This window comes from Pygocentrus nattereri, chromosome 30 (genome assembly GCF_015220715.1).
Source record: "Pygocentrus nattereri isolate fPygNat1 chromosome 30, fPygNat1.pri, whole genome shotgun sequence".
In the NCBI taxonomy this organism is placed as follows: Eukaryota; Metazoa; Chordata; class Actinopteri; order Characiformes; family Serrasalmidae; genus Pygocentrus; species Pygocentrus nattereri.
Window position 1 is genome coordinate 347,501 of NC_051240.1, and position 19,189 is coordinate 366,689.

Here is a 19,189-nt window from a genome sequence, read left to right on the forward strand (position 1 = left end):
AGCCAAAAATGTTAGGTGCTCTGCAGATGAAGGGACACCATCAGCCTTAAAGTGAAGATGCTGTTCAGTCAGATAACACAGCTTCACCTATAGTTAAGCCAAGAAATATTTGGACATCTTCATGATTTGGGCTCTGCATGCCACCACATTGGATTTGAAATGAAACAACTGAGATGCAATTGAAGTGTAGACTTTCAAGATTAATTCAAGCGGTTGAATAAAAATGTCCTATAAAACATTTTGGAATTACAAACATTTTTCTACAAAGCCTCCTCATTTCTGGGGCTCAAAAGTAATTGGACAAATGAACTTTACCATAAATGTGGTACATCAAGTGGTAGCATTGCATACTGTGGTACAATGACACATCATCTACACATATAGCAGAGCTAAATCATAGGGGTGCTGCAGAGGTCGAACTAACCATGATAAAAATATATTTGTACGGTTTTGAGAAAGGAGTTCTAATTTTAAAGCAAGCTGGCATATTTTGTTCTTACAGAGCAATGCATTTCAGATGTTAATGAAAAAAAAGTTTTAGGGTGTAGTTACTCTTTTTAACATGCTTGGTGTCTGTGACAACTTCTCCAGAGACTGGCTGTTTTTGAGATGAGTTACCCGAGGTAGCAAACTTACCGTTAACATCTGTTTGTTTACATAAAACACTGGCTGCCTTGTGCTGGGCAAATTTCAAGCCATATATGAACTACTGTAGTCTCATGTGGTCTTAGTATGGCTTTAATTTAATGTAATAATGGCAAAATTTTGCATTGCGTGTTGTGACATGCAAAAAAAAAATTAACAGTGCTTGGAGTCATGGAGCACTGGCACGCTTCGGCATGTTGTGTCAGTGCCAGTGTGCATACCTCTATTAAAAACAATGGTTTAATTTTTTTGGACGCTGTACAGCGCCATTGTAATAATAATTGCTGCACTATTTACGGAGGAATTTGAACTGAAGCTGGTGAATAAGAAGCTGACTTCAGCAGGGTTGGGATAGCTTACAAATTAGTAGTTAGCTACTTTGTAGATACTTGCCCAAAATTTGTAGCTAGCTACAATTTATCTGCTTCTCCAGGAAAAAAGTTTGAAAAGTAGTGCACTAGTTTTATCTACTTTCAGAGTGCAATTGTCAGAATGTTTGTGAATCTCCATCTAACACACCAAAGAAGCCCAACTGATAATATAAACAAGACACTGCATTTAATTATGTGTCAGAAAGAAACATACAATTACATACAAAAGCTGCAAATAAACAAAAAGATCACCAAAAAGTGAGTTAAACCAACAATCAGACTTACACAACCAAAGGTAAGACATCCAACAAAAATGTAGGCTAAAGGCAATCATTCCGGGTTCGAACAAGAAGCTGGAGAATGAGAAGCCACTTCAGCCTCATAAAAAGTTGAACATTGAGAGACATTTTACAAGAAACTCACGGAGAAATTTCCCGAGATGCTAGAAAAGCAGCTACAGCTGAACTAAATTTTAAAGCAGAGCAAAGTGAGTCTGTGTTTGTGTTTGTTATAGTTTTAGCCAGTACCAGCACATCAGCACATACTGAGATATACTTTCAGCCAAGACGGTAAAACGGATATAAAATGTTGTGGCTCCCAAGATGGTTTGATTTTTGTTGAAAGGACAAAATGGCTCTTCTTACCATGTCAGTTGCAACCCCTGAGTTACGCTTACTATAGTAATGGGTGATCAGCGCATGACTGTTTGCTTGAACTGTTGGAAATTTGTAGCTAACTACAAAAAGTAGGGTTTTTTTTTGGAAGTTAAACAGGGCTCACCACACTCAAAGCAGGTTTTTTATACTAGCGGCTGTTGGCCATTAAGCTGGCTTTTGCAACCATCCATTGCCCACACATGCTGCCTGCAACTCCATCAGGGAATTATCCACATCCTGGGCCACCTTGAAATGGGATGCTACTGTTGGCATCAGTAATCACATGGTCTGTGGCCTGCGTTTCTTGATTTAATAATGTCAATGTGACACAGTCATCAGACCTAATGCTAGCTATTCTGTCCCACATCACAAACTTTCTCTGATGCACACCTAGTGACAGCATGGGTAAAAGTCATCCACTCACTAAGTCACGAGATAACAAAACATAACACTATGTACGAATGTAACAGTGGTTATGTAAGTAATGGATGAGTGCTAGGGTTCCTGCTCGTTTGGAGTGAGCAAGAACATCTAGGTGCATGAGAAACTTTGCAGTAAGTCACAGGATGATATAGATGCAATGACATTATGTGCAAGGCTCAGAGGGTGGCTCATTGAATAAATGTGCGCTTGGTCTGAATCTGCATATGAAGGCAAATATATACTCAGTAATTAAGGCCCATGACTGTCATCCACTAGTCACATAACTAGCATTTTTATTTGTTTACCAGTCTAACATAAGTCTTCACTGCCTTGTTTCATTCACATGGGGCTAATTTACTGTCAGATTTCAGCAAATGAAAAAAAATATTTTGTTTGTTCTACTGTTTACCAACACAAGCAGTATGGTTTACAGATGCAAAATACTACTATCAAACAAATACAGATCTTTGCAATACATCACATTCAACAGTTTTTGTCAAACTTCTCTTCATTTATTATGTTTATAACCATTTAAGCTAGACCTTCCTTTTCTTATTAATTTGCTAAGTTTTATTTGTGGCTCTATGTTTCTGTCTATGGTGAATTTATCTACGTTCACTACCTTTTATCTCTGTGTCAACATAATGTGATTATTAAGTAAGTACATTAAATATTTTCAAGATATTGAATACTGGCTTGCCAAATGTAAATGAAAGCCAAAGTACTAAAATAATCAAGGATTTTGCGTCACCATTTAGTGGCCAGACTGTGCTCTGTTTGTGTGATGAACTGCAGTCAACATATCAACTGGATTTAACACCACTAATTACCTGTTTTCTTTCAGTGACATTTAGAACTAATACATGTTGTCTTTTGGAACATTCCAATAAATCTCATTGTATTTACTTCCAGCATCATTCACAGGCTGTTTGGTGTACTTGATATTCTACCTGACTTGGCAACGAAAGCATTGCACTCCTGTGTGTGTGTGCGTGCGTGCGTGCGTGCGTGCGTGCATGCATGTGCACACATTACCAGCTTCTTGGATAATGTTCATGTTAGAGTGATTATAGGATTGTGGTTTTTGAGTCTGTCACAGGTGATTGTTTTTTCCTCAACAGTCTCTCCTTAGTTTTCACCAAGTAAGACATGGGGCACCTGCTTCTTGTGTAAGTGTACCTTGTTTGTTCTCACTGGGCAGCTGTTTAAACTCCAGTTTCCAGCTCTGGACGAACCCAAGTTCTGCATAGCCAGGGGAAGGGCAACACAAACATTTTTAAACAATATTATATTAATTTAAGGAATAGTTACATTTTGTACTGTTTATTTTATTTCCATCATGTTTTAATAACCAAATAAATACCAAATTAGTGTGTGCATTACTAGTCTCAGGTATAATTTTCATGTGAGGAAGATTATGGCATTGTGGTTGGTCAGTCTGTCACAGGTGATTCTCATCAGTTTTCACAAAGTAGGACCATGGGGCGTGTGGGCCACTGTTCCTTGTGTTTTCTCACTGGGCAGTTGTACACTTTGGCTGTTAAATGCCACACAGCTCTTAAAAGCAGCACAGCTGTACTGTGGGTCATTGTCAGACATTCCTGTGTCTTTGGTACCATGATTACTAAAGACAGGGTCTTTGTTGGAAAAGGGAACATTAACATGTAACAGATTGATATAGCACAAGAAGTAGTATATAGCCAGGTAAACAGGTAGTACCTGCACATTGCCATGGCATCACTGGTATAGATGTGGTCATCAAAGGTTTACTCTGAGTCGCTGTCTGTTTTGCACATATGACAGTATTACACTATCCAGTACTCAGTGGTTGGGACCATGTGCCTGCTGTAATCAGCTGCTCACCAGGCATATATTCAGCTTCAACACAGGAATAGTCGGGGATCTCTGTATTGGCCCTAACTTTGTCTGGGTCCAGTGCAACCCCTACAGAAGTGATTCTGTGCCCACAAATATTTTTATTGCATTGTGCTCTTGTAAATCCCAGGATACCAGGATATCATCCACTTGGCACATCACTCCAACATCTGTGTTACTGGAAATACTGGAAATATTCTGAGGCTAAGCAGACTCCAAATGGCAGACATTTAAAGCACAGCAGAAAAAAGGGGTTGATGAACATGGTCAAGAGGGCAAGATAATCCTTTATTAGTCCCACAACATGGAAATTCTCAATGTTACAGCAGCAAAGGGATAGCAAGGCATTCCAGACAAAGGAAAGAAACAACAGGAACAGAAATTAACAAGAAAGAAATAACTTTGTTAATTACTTAACAAGGGTTTTGGAGTTTGATACTTGTTACTATATAGACAATATATATGCTAAAATTAATAAAATGATAAATATAAACTCTATATAACCTTCACCAAAAATTAACAATATAAATAATTATAAAAATAAACTAAAAATAAAATGATATAAATAAAAACTAAGATTTATACACTATAAGGATATTTTGCCCGAAATTCACATGGAGTATTGCACATGAGGTACTGATTTATATTACACATGGGATGGTGAGGAGTTTAAAAAGTGCAAAAATATTGCATATGGGGTGTTGCTTGTATTGCACACAGATCAAATCAAATTTATTTGTATAGCACTTTTTACAACTGTTGTCACAAAGCAGCTTCACAGAATTCCAGTAAAGACAAAGTTTTAATAGGAAATGTAAAAACTCCCAGGGGGGCAAGCCAGGGGCACTGGTGGCAAGGAAAAACTCCCTCAGACGTGAGGAAGAAACCTTGGGAGGAACCAAGGCTCACAAGGGGGCACCTATCCTCCTCTGAAAAAAGGATCCTATACATCACATAGGTCTGCTGTTATGCTAATGTACATACATATACAGCACGTGAAATATATGTATTGAACACGTCACCAATTTTCTAAGTACATATATTTCTAAAGGTGCTGTTGACCTGAAATTCTCACCAAATGTCGGCAGCAACCAATTCAATCCACACATGCAAAGAAATCAAACTATAGATGTCCATAAACTATGTGCAATAATGAGAAATGACACAGGGAAAAAGTATTGAACACACTTACTGAAATTTATTTACTATTTCGTACAAAGTCCTTTGTTGGTCATGACAGCTTCATGATACCTCCTGTATGGAGAAACTAGTCACATGCATTGCTCAGGTGTGATTTTGGCCCATTATTCCACACAAACACTCTTCAAATCCTCATGGTTCCATGGGCTCCTTCTATGAACTCTGAGCTTTAGTTCCTTCCATAGATTTTGAATTGGATTCAGATCAGGTGATTGGCTGGGCCATTCTAGCAGCTTTATTTTCTTTCTCTGAAACCAATTGAGTTTCCTTGGTTATGTGTTTGGGATCATTGTCTTGCTGAAATGTCCACCCTCATTTCATCTTCATCATCCTGGTAGATGGCAGTAGATTTTTATCAAGAATGTCTCGCTACATTTGTCCATTCGTCCTTCCTTCAATTATATGAAGTGTGCCAGTGCTGTTTGTGGAAAAACAGCTCCACACCATGATGCTCCCACCTCCAAACTTCACTGTCGGTATGGTGTTTTTGGGGTGATATGCAGTGCCTTTTGACCTCTAAACATGGTGTGTATTATGGCAGCCAAAGAGTTCAATTTTGGTCTCATCTGACCAGACTATAATGTTGTTAAGCAAACTTTAAATGTGCTGTTCTGGCCCTGCCATTGTAATAGACCCCTAGTGTACAGCGTAGGAAGTGCAGCACAGGAACTTTGGTTTAACAGAGGAAACAGGAAGTACATTCAGTGCTGCCTACATATTCCTGTGCCATCCATGTACAACAGCTCTTAAAAGAGGCAATATCTGTACTTTTGTTACAGATAGCTATATCTTTGTTTCTGCCATGTTATTTAGAGTTGGTGAATGTATGTCTTGATAGATGTTTGCAGTATCTACGGATCACAAACCATACTGCCTAGCATATGTCGTTCCAGTAGCAGTTTTGTCTGTACTGTTTGAGTCAAATTGGTATAGTTGTATGAAGCTCATTGTATTTTCGTATTTTTATTCTATTTTATGTTTAGCAGTTTCACAAGAAACATCTGAGTAAAGTCCTAAGCAAACTCCATATTGTTTTCATTGGATTTATTTGGGTGGCACGGTGGCGTGGTGGGTAGCGCTGTCGCCTCACAGCAAAGAGGGCCTGGGTTCGATTCCCCGACCGGGTGACCAGGGTCCTCTCTGTGTGGAGTTTGCATGTTCTCCCCGTGTCTGTGTGGGTTTCCTCCGGGTTCTCCGGTTTCCTCCCACAGTCCAAAGACATGCAGTCAGGCCAATTGGACATGCTAAATTACCCCTAGGTGTGAGTGACTGTCTGTGTCTGTCTGTCTGCCCTGCGACGGACTGGCGGATAACTGAGTACAGCTACATTCAGTAAGGCCAGTTCACACACTTCAACATGCTTTTTCTTCAGCAATGGAGTCTTGCGTGGTGAGCACACATACAGGCCATGGCGGTTGAGTGCATTACTTATTGTTTTCTACCTGCCAATTCCAGGTCTTTCTGTAGCTCCCTACAAGTGGTCCTTGACTCTTAGACAACTCTTCTGATAATTATTTTCAGTCTGAAATCTTGCAGGGAGCACCTGGTCATGTCTGGTTTATGGTGAAATCATATTCTATCCGCTTCAGTGCTCACTGGAACCTTCAGTAGTTTAGAAATTCATCTGTAGCCAGTGCCATCAGTATGTTTTGCAACAATAAGTTGGCAGTTTGGTGAGCTGTACATGAAGTCTGCAGTGTACAGGGTGAAGCGGAATGGTGCCAGGACTGTTCCCTACAGGCCCCTGTGCTGCTGACCACCATGTCAGACACACTGTCCCATGCACTCACATACTGTGGTCGGTTGGTGAGATAGTCCAGAATCCAATTTGATAGGTGGTGAACCCACCCCTGTGTTCTCCAGCTTGTCCCTCAGCAGCCTATGGTGTTAGAAGCACTAGAAAAATCAAATAACGTGATTCTCTCAGTGCTCCCAGGCTTCTCCAAGTGAGAAAGAGCTCTGTGTAAGCTCACCAGAGGGCAGAGATGCACAAGGTCCAGCTTCCCTAGCATTTTCATCAGGTGTGACATTAGTGCCACCTGCCTGTAGCTGCTAAGGTCCTTAGGTTGCTGCATCTTTGGCACTGGTACCACACAATGTTTACCATAGATCTGGGACCCTCCTGAGCTTCAGGCTCATGTTGAACATGTGTTCCACTGTCCCACACAGTTGGTCTGCAGAGGACTTAAGGAGCCTGACACTGATGCCATCCAGGTCCTGCAGTTTTCCTCACTTTGATCCTTCTGCGCTCCTTTCTCACCTGTTGTAAACCACAGATTGGAGCAGGGGTCGGCTGAGTGCTGGAGTATGCGGATAGGGGGTTTGAGTTGACAGCAGAGAGACCAGTGGTGGGTGGCTTTGAGGTGAGAGTTGTGAAGAGGGGGGTAATTGTGGTAGAGAGGGCAGGGCAGTGCACTGAAAGTCCAGAACACAAGGGTTGCAGCAGGGGTATGTGTGTAGGGGATGAGTGATCAAATCTTTTGAAAAACAGAGATTGTTAACCCATTTTCGATCCCTTACAGCCTAGGGCTTTGGTTTCTTGTGCCCAAAGATTGTTTTTAGGCTTTTCCAGACCCCACTGATTATTCTGCAGCTGTTCTATATATTCTTTCTGTAGCTGGCTTTTCCCTCCCTGGTTTTCATTCTCAGTTTCCTATACACAGCTCTCAGTTCTGCCTTGTCACCTAATGTAAAGGCCCTCTTTTTCTCCTTCAGGACAGCCTTTATATATATCCGGGTTAATCCATGGTTTGTTGTTGGGGAAACCGTCTTGATAGGTACACCCTTTTCCACGCAAAAATTGATGTAGTCTGTTATGCAGTGTGTGAGATTGTCTATGTCCTCCCCATACAGATTACACAACATGCAGTTGTTTCAAAACAGCCTTTCAAAACTTCCTTCTGGTACGATGTATAGCTCTGGCACGACTCCTCCATCTCTTCCTCTTTAGCTAGCAGGGTGATTATCAGGTCTTTCATCCAGCAGCACCACTATGTTGCGCTAACAGCTGATCCCTGTTGTAAACAATAGGGAGTCTTTCAGAACCTCTTCAGTCTCACCAGACCATTTTTATTTTTGTTGTCATTCTGTCTATGTACAAGTACACAGTGGAGTGAAATTACGTGCTTGCCCAGGCGGGGGATTAAACCCCAGCATACAGCGTAAAAGGCAGAGCTGTTGCCCACTACACTATACCAACCACAAAAGGGGCTTGCAGTCAAAGGCAGTGCAGTTCCCAAACCAGGCAATGATACAGCTGCTCAAGATGCTCTCTGCAGTCCTCCTGTAGAACACAGTAAGGATGGCAGGGGGAGATGAGCTTTCTTCAGTTTCAGTTATAGAGGGATGTCTTCAGGCCCAGCAGGCTCAGTTTTTCAATCTGCTGCTGAGGTATGATTGTGTTGAATGTTGAAATCTATGAACAGCATTCTCACATAGGTGTCTTTACTGATGGCGCCAACTGTTGGGCTGATATGCAAATTGCAGTAGGTCCAGTGAAGGGGTGAGCTGGTCTTTTATGTGCCTCGTGATAAGTTTCTCGAAGCACTTCATGATGATGGGAGTGAATGCAACGGGACAGTAGTCATTGAGGTAGGACACTGGAGACTTCTTTGGCACAGGGATGATGGTGGTGGACTTGAAGCATGTTGGAATTACTGCAGTACTCTGAGAGATATTGAACATGTCCATGAGTACATCAGCCAGCTGTTCAGTGCGTTCTCTGAGCACTCTGCCCAATATGCTGTCAGATTCTGGGGCTTTTGTGAGTTGCCTCTGTGTAGAGTTCTCCAAACATGATCTAATCTTCCAAGGGGGGGAGGGGTAGTGAGTTATATGCCTCCATGGTGTTGGCAAAAAACAGATGCAGTATTTTATTGTCTCTGGTATGATGTTACATACTATGTGAAGTTTGTCAGAGTGGAGGGTGGAGAAGCATGGCTAATGTCTCCAGAGATGACTGCCTGTGGGTGCAGTGTCGAGCGCTTGCTCACAGCTGTGTGCAGTGCGTCATAGAACATACGCAACTATTGCGGTATGCAAGATTTCCCTAGGGTATATAGAATGGCCTCATTCTAACAGCTAACAGTTCAATGTCCTTGACAGTTTTGCTCCTTAATAGTAATGTGCCCAGAGTTACACTATCGAACAGGATCTCCAGATGCAGACATAAACAGAGAAAAGAGTGAGGACCAAACTCTACAAGTTTGGTATCTGTGGTGACAAGAACTCTTGGCAAACAATCAGAAGTAAAAATACTTAAAAATAAAAGGAGAAAATTACAAAAAGTAAGAAAAAAAGCTTAAAGTGAGCTGGAGCTGCTGCAATAGGTTGCCACTCACGTGGCACCATTTTGGAGGGAAAAAAGCCGTGCTCTACCATTGGAATTTGCTAAAAATCAGATGCAGCATCCAAGTTGATAAAGACTTTGGCTCCCAAAAGCCACCACTGAGAGGATGTCTCTTTTGTCTGACCAGTTTGTTCAAGGTGAGTGAGATTGACAGTTAATTATTCCTTCTGTCTTGGGCACAACCACCTTGCCAGCACTCCATGGAGTGGTTTTGGTGACTTTTATCTCTCTTAAATCTTCCACCTTTTCTATATCTGCTATAAACCATCCAAGGAAGCCAAATTCATCTTTCTGTTGATCTGTTTGGTCTTCTATATGGTCTAATATGTAGTCCACTACGTTATTCTACAGTTACAGTTATTCTACACTTCGTTACCTCAATAGCATAACCCCCTTTACTGCAAATTTTAGGCAGTTTATCTAGGATGAATGTATACAAAATTCCAGTCCACCCCTCCAAAAAATATTACAACACATAGAAGACTGTAGAGATGGTGGTGGACTTCTGGCACAGCCCTCCCTCCCCATCTCCCTCAGCATCAATGGCTCTGTGGTTCCTCTGAGAGAGGAACACTCTCTTCATAGCTAGGAGAGAACAGCACAGAATCAAGAGAGTCTATCCAGAACCATGATTTGGTTTCTCCATCTTGTAAAAACAAGCCAAACTGCAATATATAATCAGAACAGCGAAGAGTAACCAAAACCAGTACAATGAGATGTGCTAACAGGGTTTTCCCAGAGCTGTAGCACTCATTAACTACAATGGACGCCTCACACTTTAAACTTAAACTAAACCATGAAATCTCCTTACTGTAACTATGGCATCTTGGTACTCCTTTGGCAGATATTACAGTTTTCAGATGCATTTTATAACCAGTTAAGTGTTTCCAATCTTGTTTTAAGATTCCCCCTCCCACACACTTTCTTGTAGAATGTTTCTAGTTCTGCTATCTTGCATGCATAGCAATTAAAATCTACCTACAGGTTTTTTGTGATATTTACATAAGGGGACTTTGAGGGCTGTTAGAAAAGTTCAGTGCTTGGTGATTCATGGCAAGTTGTAATGTTCTTTTGAAAGTCTGCTCAAACACACCCCCTTAACATGGCAATTAACAGTAATCAGGTGTTTCACCAAACTATGCCCCTCCAGGACCGGAATTGTGCACCCCTGGCGTGGACATTCAACTATCAAACTAATAGCAATAATGTCACTGTGGATCCTGCAGCAAATATCACCAATAGCAGTCTAGAAAACTGCATCTATGTACTTAAGATTACCTCAGCTTTTAGTGTTAGCTAGTGCTAAATGGCGAAAGAATACATAACAGTATTTCAAAAAGAATTATGCTGTTTTCCCTCATCTACAGTTTTGCCATGGATAGTTTGTATTGGTCTTTCTTTTAGGAAAGGTTTTGTTGTCAGTCCTGCATTGAACTTCTTCTGCCCCCTGAAGGTGATGGCCAATGTAGTGATTTGTGTTGGTCTGTGTAGCCAACATCCAAGTATTTCCAGTGCTTATCTTTTAGGGTTGACAAAATGCTAGCAGTTCCAGCACTTTCAAGAAATAAAATTACACATCTTCACAAAGATAGTTCTCAAGCTGTGGGGAGAGACAAAAAAAACTAAACTAACTGGGTTGTCTTGTCACAGTTTGTGGATTTAATAGACACTACAGTTACCCAAAAGTATGTGCATGAACACTGAAAGTGAGTTTTTTTTATATGTACCCTTTGTCCATAGTGGATTTTGAGGTATGTTTTTGACCAATGTTCTGTTGTAAAAGCTAGATTCTTTTCAGCTTCACATGTTTCTTCCAGAATTCATCAGTGTATCCTGTGCCTTCAACTCTCACACAGTCTATCCCCTACTTAACAGATTGCAAGGTGTTCTTTTTTTTTTTTTTTTTTTTGGATCAAAGGCTGCTTCTTTAATTCTCCAAACAAACATTCTGTGGTTGTGGCTACTTTTATTTCAGTAGTCCACAGCACTAGTCTCCAAAATGACTAAATGAAGGATTATCTTTTTGTTTTCATACAGTGAATTTTGTAATGAGGTTGCCAGTAAGGTTTCATTCTAGTAACTCTTCAAGAATAAAAAGCACAGTTATGGTGCACCACCACTCTAACTAGCTAACACCAGACAAACGGAGTCCTCCTTTTAGTTATGTTTAAACTGAAAGAGGTATTTTGTGTTTTGTTTGATCTGCAGTAATATCAATTCGCCATGTTTTGCGAGTGACAGAGCGCTGCTTCAAGTTAGCTGCTAAAAACAGCTAGCCTGGAAAGATAGCTTTCACCCACTCTCCAATATCTCACAACTTCCTCAGTTTACTTTTGTTTAAATCAGGCCTGTGCATAAATACACTCCTTTCTTTCACTTTCGTTGCTTGGGAATGCACTAATACTTAAATATGACTGCCAGAGTGCTCTAACAGCACTTTTAGTTGTGTGGAGCAGACATGATTTAACACTGCTAAAGCTTGTTAGGATCTACAGAAAGAGGTCTATACTTTAGGACAGTATAGTTAATGCCACTTCTCGTCACTCACACTTAGTCACAGGAGAACAGATCGCCAGTTGCTCCACTCGGACAGGGAATGTATAACTCCACATTTCAGGTATTGCTAAAGTATATTTGACGACTCATTTTTGCCCCCTCCCTCTCTAATCATGTTGAAAAACTTGGAAGTGCGTCCTCTCCTGGTGACAGCAGAGCAGTGTCGCTTTTCTTGCAGTAGAAAATGCCACCAGGACTGTCGCTAGAACATGAAAGTGTGAGAAACGTGTATTTCATTGAACATTTATCGAATATTTCTTACAGTTTCATCGAGGAAAGTTATATCGTGATAATTATCATTATCGTTTTATTGCCCAGCCCCAGTCTCAGCTATACCTTCCTGCAGGTCCTGTGCTGTCAGGTGAAGGTTTTGCTTTGCCTTTATGACCAGCATACAATGTGACACTTGCGCCTATGAATTACTATCAGTTTCTATCTAGAAACACTACAAAGTCAAACATTCCAGCTATATTGTAGTCTATAGGTGTTTAACCAAAACAGACCTCTTTGAGCAGCCCGAAAAGGATAGTATAGGTTAGTGACAAATCATACAGTTAATAGGTCAGTGCTTAAATATGGTTTTTATTATTATTATTATTATTATTATTATTACTATTATTATTACTTTTACTATTATTACTATTATTATTATTATTATTATATAGTTTTATTTTTTTATTATTGTTATCATAGACTGGCAAATGTTACTGCTTGTGAGTCACATTCAAATGAGTTAAGTATTGTGGGGCAGTTCTGGCTTGCCATTCACACTATGTCACTCCTGCTTTAGCTCTATTTGTGCATTGCATGTTTAAAGCAGTGTTGACATCCATGTAGTAAACATTGAATAAAGCTGTAGATTTTTAAAAAAATATTTTTATTTTTAATAATTTTTAATAATTTTAGTTAACATATTGTGTTGTATTTAAAAGTTCGGTACATTTACGCAGCATTTCCACCCTAATTTTTTAAATAAGTAAATGCTGTGTTTTTTTTTACTGGATTCTTTTTGTACAGTAATTTGAGTAACTGTTGTAGTGAAAAGGTATTCCAGCTATCTCATGTTCATGTATGTATATACCATGTTGATCTTTATTCATGCTTCTCATTTTCTCTCTCATCTGTTGTTCCCTCAGGAGTCTGTGAAAAAGCACAGAGAACATGTTTTGAAGGACAAAGAGCAGCAGAATAACTTTTTCTCCACCGTGACAACAACTACGTCTCCGTCCACGTCCAATGGTGATTCTTTGACTAATGAGGCCTGTTTCAACACTTTTTCACTTTCCCCTGAAGACTCCTGGCCCAAGGAGCGCCCTCAGACACTTTCTGAACTCAAAAAGCAGCGTGCTGCAGCAAAACACCTTAACCATACCATTCTCAATGGTCATGTTAGCAATGGTTCCATGTCAACAACGGAGACTAAGAACAGTTTTGAAGACTCTTGCATGCCATGTGTGTCATCTAATGGCACCACAGTATTTTTCACTCTTGCTAGTGGAGACCCCCCTCTCCTCAAACTGAAGCAGCCAGTTGAGGAGGTGGAAACCAAAAGTCATGGGTGCTGCTGCATTTCGTAAGTTAATAGTAGACCATATCATTAGCAATGTTTAGCAGCTGATTGTTTGGGTACAGTGATGGCCGCAAAAAAGAATAGCAATAATCCTGCTCCAACAGGGTTCAAAATGTGTGTCTGTGATCAGACCTCAACAGCGTTGCTAGTTTATTAGGTACTCCTACTTTGCATCTACACTAGTTGGCCATTTTTTTATCAGGAACACCTAATGTATAGATGCACTTTGCAGGTATGCAAAGTACACAGGTTTGCAGTTATTGGTGTATACTATCTGTTGCTCTGCACAAATTTCAGCCACACCTCAACTTTTTCACACCTACCTCGTTTGATTCGAACCAAAATAGCAAGTGTGAAAGGTGCCATGAAGGTGCCAAAGTGTCCGACCACAGGACCAAATTTTGGTCTGACCAAAAGAGGCGCACTCAGTCCAGATCAAACTGAACCATGGTTCTTTTCATTTGCAGTGGCTTTTTTGGATGGTTCAGACTATGGACTAATTACAGGTTGTTGAGGCAAGCTGTCACCACCCATCGAACAATAGAAAAGAAAAAGAACCGATACAGAAGGAGGAATATTTAATTGTAATGTGGTCCAACAAAAAAGTTAAGTCAACTTAAAAATAAAAACACAAATGCCAAATTGTGTACCTTATTTCCTTAGAGGATGAGCGAATATTCATTTTTCTCTGTTCAAAAAGTTAAAGGCTACCCACAGAAGAAAGCACAATTGGCCTCATTTTCTCTGGGTGGGTAGAATGACCCCTGTCTTCCCCCATCACCCAGCACACTGCTAGCCAGTGCAGACATCTTTTGGCTTGTCGTAACAGAATTAGCATTTGCTTTCCTCCAAGTGCATTCAGTTGTCCAATGACGTTACGTTGCAGTGACGATCACGAAGATGCAGTGGCTCGCCTCACAGGTTTTACAGAAAGCCTGTGCAAACTTTTGCCCTTGTAGCACTGGTGCTATCATGTGACTGATTTAGTGGAATTGGATATATCTAAACTGGGGAGAAAATTGGGTAAAAAATGAATAGACAACCTGCCTAATTGACGGCACACAGACACAATCCTCTACAAGCCAATCATTGTTAATTATATGGAGAGACAGCCCATGTAGGTGATGACAGCAGGTATGTCATGCTACGTTCTTTAGTGTACTCGCTAAATTGCAATGTAAAACTGAAACCGACTAAATCAAAAGTATACAATGTAACCAAAATATGAACCATGGTTCGTCCTTGCTTAGGACTTTCATGGTTTTTGTTAGTGTAACCTTGTTAGTGTACCTGTCAGGTGTACAGATCTTCAGTGATCAGTTTTGATCACAGGATCTTTGTTGGTTGCATATCTTTGGCTGTCGCACTATTTTCATATCAACAGTAACACTAAGGGGCTTAAACATCCTACCAACGCTTCTGTGCCTGCAATACCCATTGACATGTAACCACAATTGTGGTATCACTGCCATACTGATAATAGTTCTTCACTTGAAATATGTGGTCAGCAGTGGTCCTATTATAGTGCCTTTTCATCAAAGGAAAGATAAAAAATTTGTAGGTTTTGTTAACTTTGCACCAAGTCCAAGTCTTACGCCAATGACATGAATAGGCTATGTACTCCAATTATGAAATCTTTTACCCCAGTGATATCACATTTTTATTATGAGCTACAGTAGAGAATGGCTGTGACATGAAGGTGCATGTGCACACACAGTTGTAGCAAAAAATCTTTGGCAATGTGTAGCAGCTAACTTTGCTAGCTTTTATGTTCCTCGGTAGCATAATGTGTTGTAGCATAAAATGTTTATCTGCTAACTATGCTACAAAACATGCAAAACACTTTGTTCAGAATGAGTTACACAAGATCTCTCAGGTGTTTGCAAATATCCCCTTGCATTCTAATAGTAAAAATAGACAGTTGTTTCATTTATTTTATAGTCAACAATTCCATGTTTTTCTGTGCATTTACTAGCACATTTGTGATAATGTTACTTATTTCAGCCTGGAACATATTAGGAGTAGCAGCATAAGTTTTCAACAGTCTTTCAGAACTATTATCTACATCTACAGGGCAAGATTGCTGTAATATGTTAGAGTCCAGCATAAATTGTATATGCTAAGCCTATTACAAATTGCACATCATATATAGTGGTTCCTAGGTGTTCCTGATAAAAAAGACCATGAACAAAGAAGGCCTACCTAATAAGTTCACAACTTATTTACAGCACCTTTCAAAGTATTGTCACCCCTGATAAAGATAAGCCATAAAGGCTGTGGCTTCTTTTTTTTTTTTTTTTTTAACCAACCATACAATTCCACAGGGTAAATTTATTCAAGTGGATTGATTAAAACGACTGAAACTGGGATTAACCTGCCTGGATAAGGTCACAAGTGTATTTTGCCCTCAGCACAGTGAAGGGGATGGTAAAACAGTTGAATGACTGCTGATAATTTGCAGCTGTCAGTTGCATCTTACGTCTAAAGTTTACAATTTGTCAACTTCATGTTAACAATTTATAAGGTTTTCAAAAGAAGCCTCACCAACAGCAAAGTTGAGTTTAGCAAAATCAGTCTCTAGCAGAAAATAACCTAATTCCCACTGTGGTGGATCTGTGACTTGCATCTTTTTTTCTTCCAAAGGTCCTGGAAATCTTATGATACATAGCATATATTATGACATTTTAGATCAAAATGTCAGTACCTTTGCCATGAGGCTAAGATGGGGATTATCCTTGATGTCCAAAAAAAAAAAAAATTGTTTCCTTACCGCAGAATCAATCATTCCCTTGACCTCAAACTATTGAACATGTGAACTGAAGATGAAGGCCAATAAGAGTAATCCAAGATCTCTTTAAATAAGTATTCCCACTTCATTCAGTATTATCAAACTAGGTGCTAATATTTTGCCAAAAGTGTACTAAGGCATGCGTGGGTACCGATATTTGTTACATATATTTTGAGTAAAATATTCTCAAGTTCTTAAATAAGCCAGTAATTCTGGAAAGCTCACATGATCAAATGAAGGAAATAAGAGATATTGAGAATACTCTTTAAGATCTAGTTTAAGAATAGCTATTCTTTAAAGTGCATGAGCCACTGGGATGGGCTCCAGCTTAGAAAATGTGTGTGAAACAGTATGAAGAAAACAAGCTGTACAAACAGTAAAGGATAAGGGAAGGAAATGAGACTCTGCTCTCCCAAAAAGAAACTCTCCAGCAGTAAAGTTCAGGTTCTACAAGTTTTACAAATTCAGGTGCTTCGCATGCTGATTAACATTCTTTACCTTCGACCTTGGAAAAAAAACAGAACGATTAAAAAATTGCTGCGGAAGATTCTGATCAATGTAGTTGTAGTCTAAACCTTTTTACAATAAGCGTTACACACCATAATCAGTGTTTTCATTGCATTTGTTTTGTGTTTGTGTTAATTTTGATCTATACACAGCAGCAAAGAGCTTGTGGTCTGTATAGTATTTATGTATGAATATAACTGTTGTCACTATAACGAGGTGTTCTGAAGATAATTTATTTAGAATGTATTATGTTTGTTGGAAATTAACTGACAGCAAAAGGTGGATTCACAAATGCAACTGATCAGTGACTGAATTTTTTCTTTATTTACTTTAGGTAGAAATTTTATATGACTGTTAGTTACCAGTATGTCACCAATGTAAATATAGTTTAATGGCTAATTGTGGTTACAGCAAATGACTACAAGTAATGAGTTAATAATCTTTAGACTAGAATATCCTGCTGAACAGAAACAAGATACTGTATGTTATTTTTGTGGTTGCTAGATTTATGGCAGTACTGTACTACTTTTTTTGGAGGGGGTGAGGCTATGAACATGAAAAAGAGAGAAATTCACAGCGAATGAAATATAATTACACATATAATTAAATTTAAACTAACACCTTTATACTATGATCAGCAACAGAACAACAGATACTTTATTCACCGATGGTCCACCAGATGAAGTCTTGACTAAAACAGCTGAAGTTGCCTGACTCTCCACCCATTTTAACATCTTTCTTTCTTAATGGCTGCCAAATAGTCTTCTATAAAATAAGTACATACAGCATAGCTGCCTATCACAGTGACCATTTTGTCCTTTTGACCTTTATTTAATAACAGAAATATAGAGACTGTAAATGTGTTTCCATGATGTGTTCTATTGAGTCTAATAACATGCAATAAATGTCTATGAATGTTGCAAATACTGTGAGACAAATACTTCATGAAGTTGTGAAGCCAGAGACCAAATCAAACATTTGGCACATGAGCATGTAAATTAATAAATAAAAATTGAAACTCACTGTGTTATATGCCAAGGTTTATGAAATTGATCCTTTATTGTATCTCCATGTGAATGTACTAGACTCATTGCTTAATGACTTGGACTGTCAACTCAGTAATAAAGCTAAATTATCACATAAACAATGTTTGATACTGCGACCTAGATCGGAATATCTATGCCTTGGTGTTTAAATGAAAAGGTCATAACTACTGATTGTAAGTATTGTAAGATATTGATTGCTGCACTAATATATATTTTTAATAAAATGTCTATTTTGCTTAGCTGATAACCATTTTTGAGTTTGGTTTCATATTTGTACCTGTATTTTATTTTTTTCCTCTAACAGGAATTTTCAGCTGGATCAGACCGCAGGGGCATTGTTCAACTATGTTTTCAGGTTTTTTGGCATATCAGAAGATATCTTGTCTGATAAGGGACCCCAGTTTACTTCCCAGGTTTGGGCTGCATTTTTGGAGAGTATAGGAGTTTCAATTCTAGTCTAACTTGTGGATATCACCCCCAACTGAATGGGCAATGCAAAAGGATCAACCAAGAGCAAGGTAAATTACTCCGAATATTCTGTCATGAAAATCCCTCTGACTGATCCCTGGGCAGAGATGGCTCAGAACTCACTCACTAGCTCAGCTACAGGAATGACACCTTTTCAGTGTATTTTGGGTTACCAACCACCTTTAGCGCCTTGGATTGGTACTACCACTGATGTACTGAGAGTGGATGATTGGATAAAAAGGAGTGAAAAGGTGTGGGAAGAAACACATCAGCGCAAAGAAACAAGGAGCAAGCTGACAGGCGCCAGAGTGACAACCCTGTATTTCAGCCAGGAGACCATGTGTGGTTATTCACCAAGGACTTCCGTGATCTCGAGGAAAGTAGAAAACTACAGAATCCTCTGGGAGATCACATGACTTCCACACTTCCATCAAACACTGAACCTCACACAGACTCCATCTCCCAGAATCCTCTGGGAGATCAGCTGACTCCTCACGCACTCATCAGCGCTCTAGATCACCAGAGTAATGATGTGTCACCTGTGTAGTTGATCATGTGATCTTCCTAGTGTAGCTTATAAACCTGGGCTTTAGACATGGAACATTGCGAGGTATTGTTTCTGTTTTTGCGAACTACTGAGCTATCTGTTGTGTATCTCTGTTAATGACCTGTACTTTTTATTTCTCTTACTCTGCCTTTTGCTGTGCACTCTAGATTGTTTGTCCTGGATCTCTGA

At 39.5% G+C, this 19,189-nt stretch overlaps 1 protein-coding gene across 4 annotated transcripts in view; it reads left to right on the plus strand.

Moving 5' to 3' along the window:
* Positions 1-18,232, plus strand: part of ppp1r16b (protein phosphatase 1, regulatory subunit 16B) — a 94,670-nt gene extending 76,438 nt beyond the window's left edge. For all 4 annotated transcript variants that reach the window (XM_037536399.1, XM_017712873.2, XM_037536400.1 and 1 more), the window contains one exon: positions 13,211-18,232. In XM_037536399.1, coding sequence (XP_037392296.1) covers positions 13,211-13,651 — 441 coding nt within the window. In that variant the 3' untranslated portion in view covers positions 13,652-18,232. The remainder of the gene's footprint in view (positions 1-13,210) is intronic.
* The last annotated feature ends 957 nt before the right edge of the window (positions 18,233-19,189 follow it).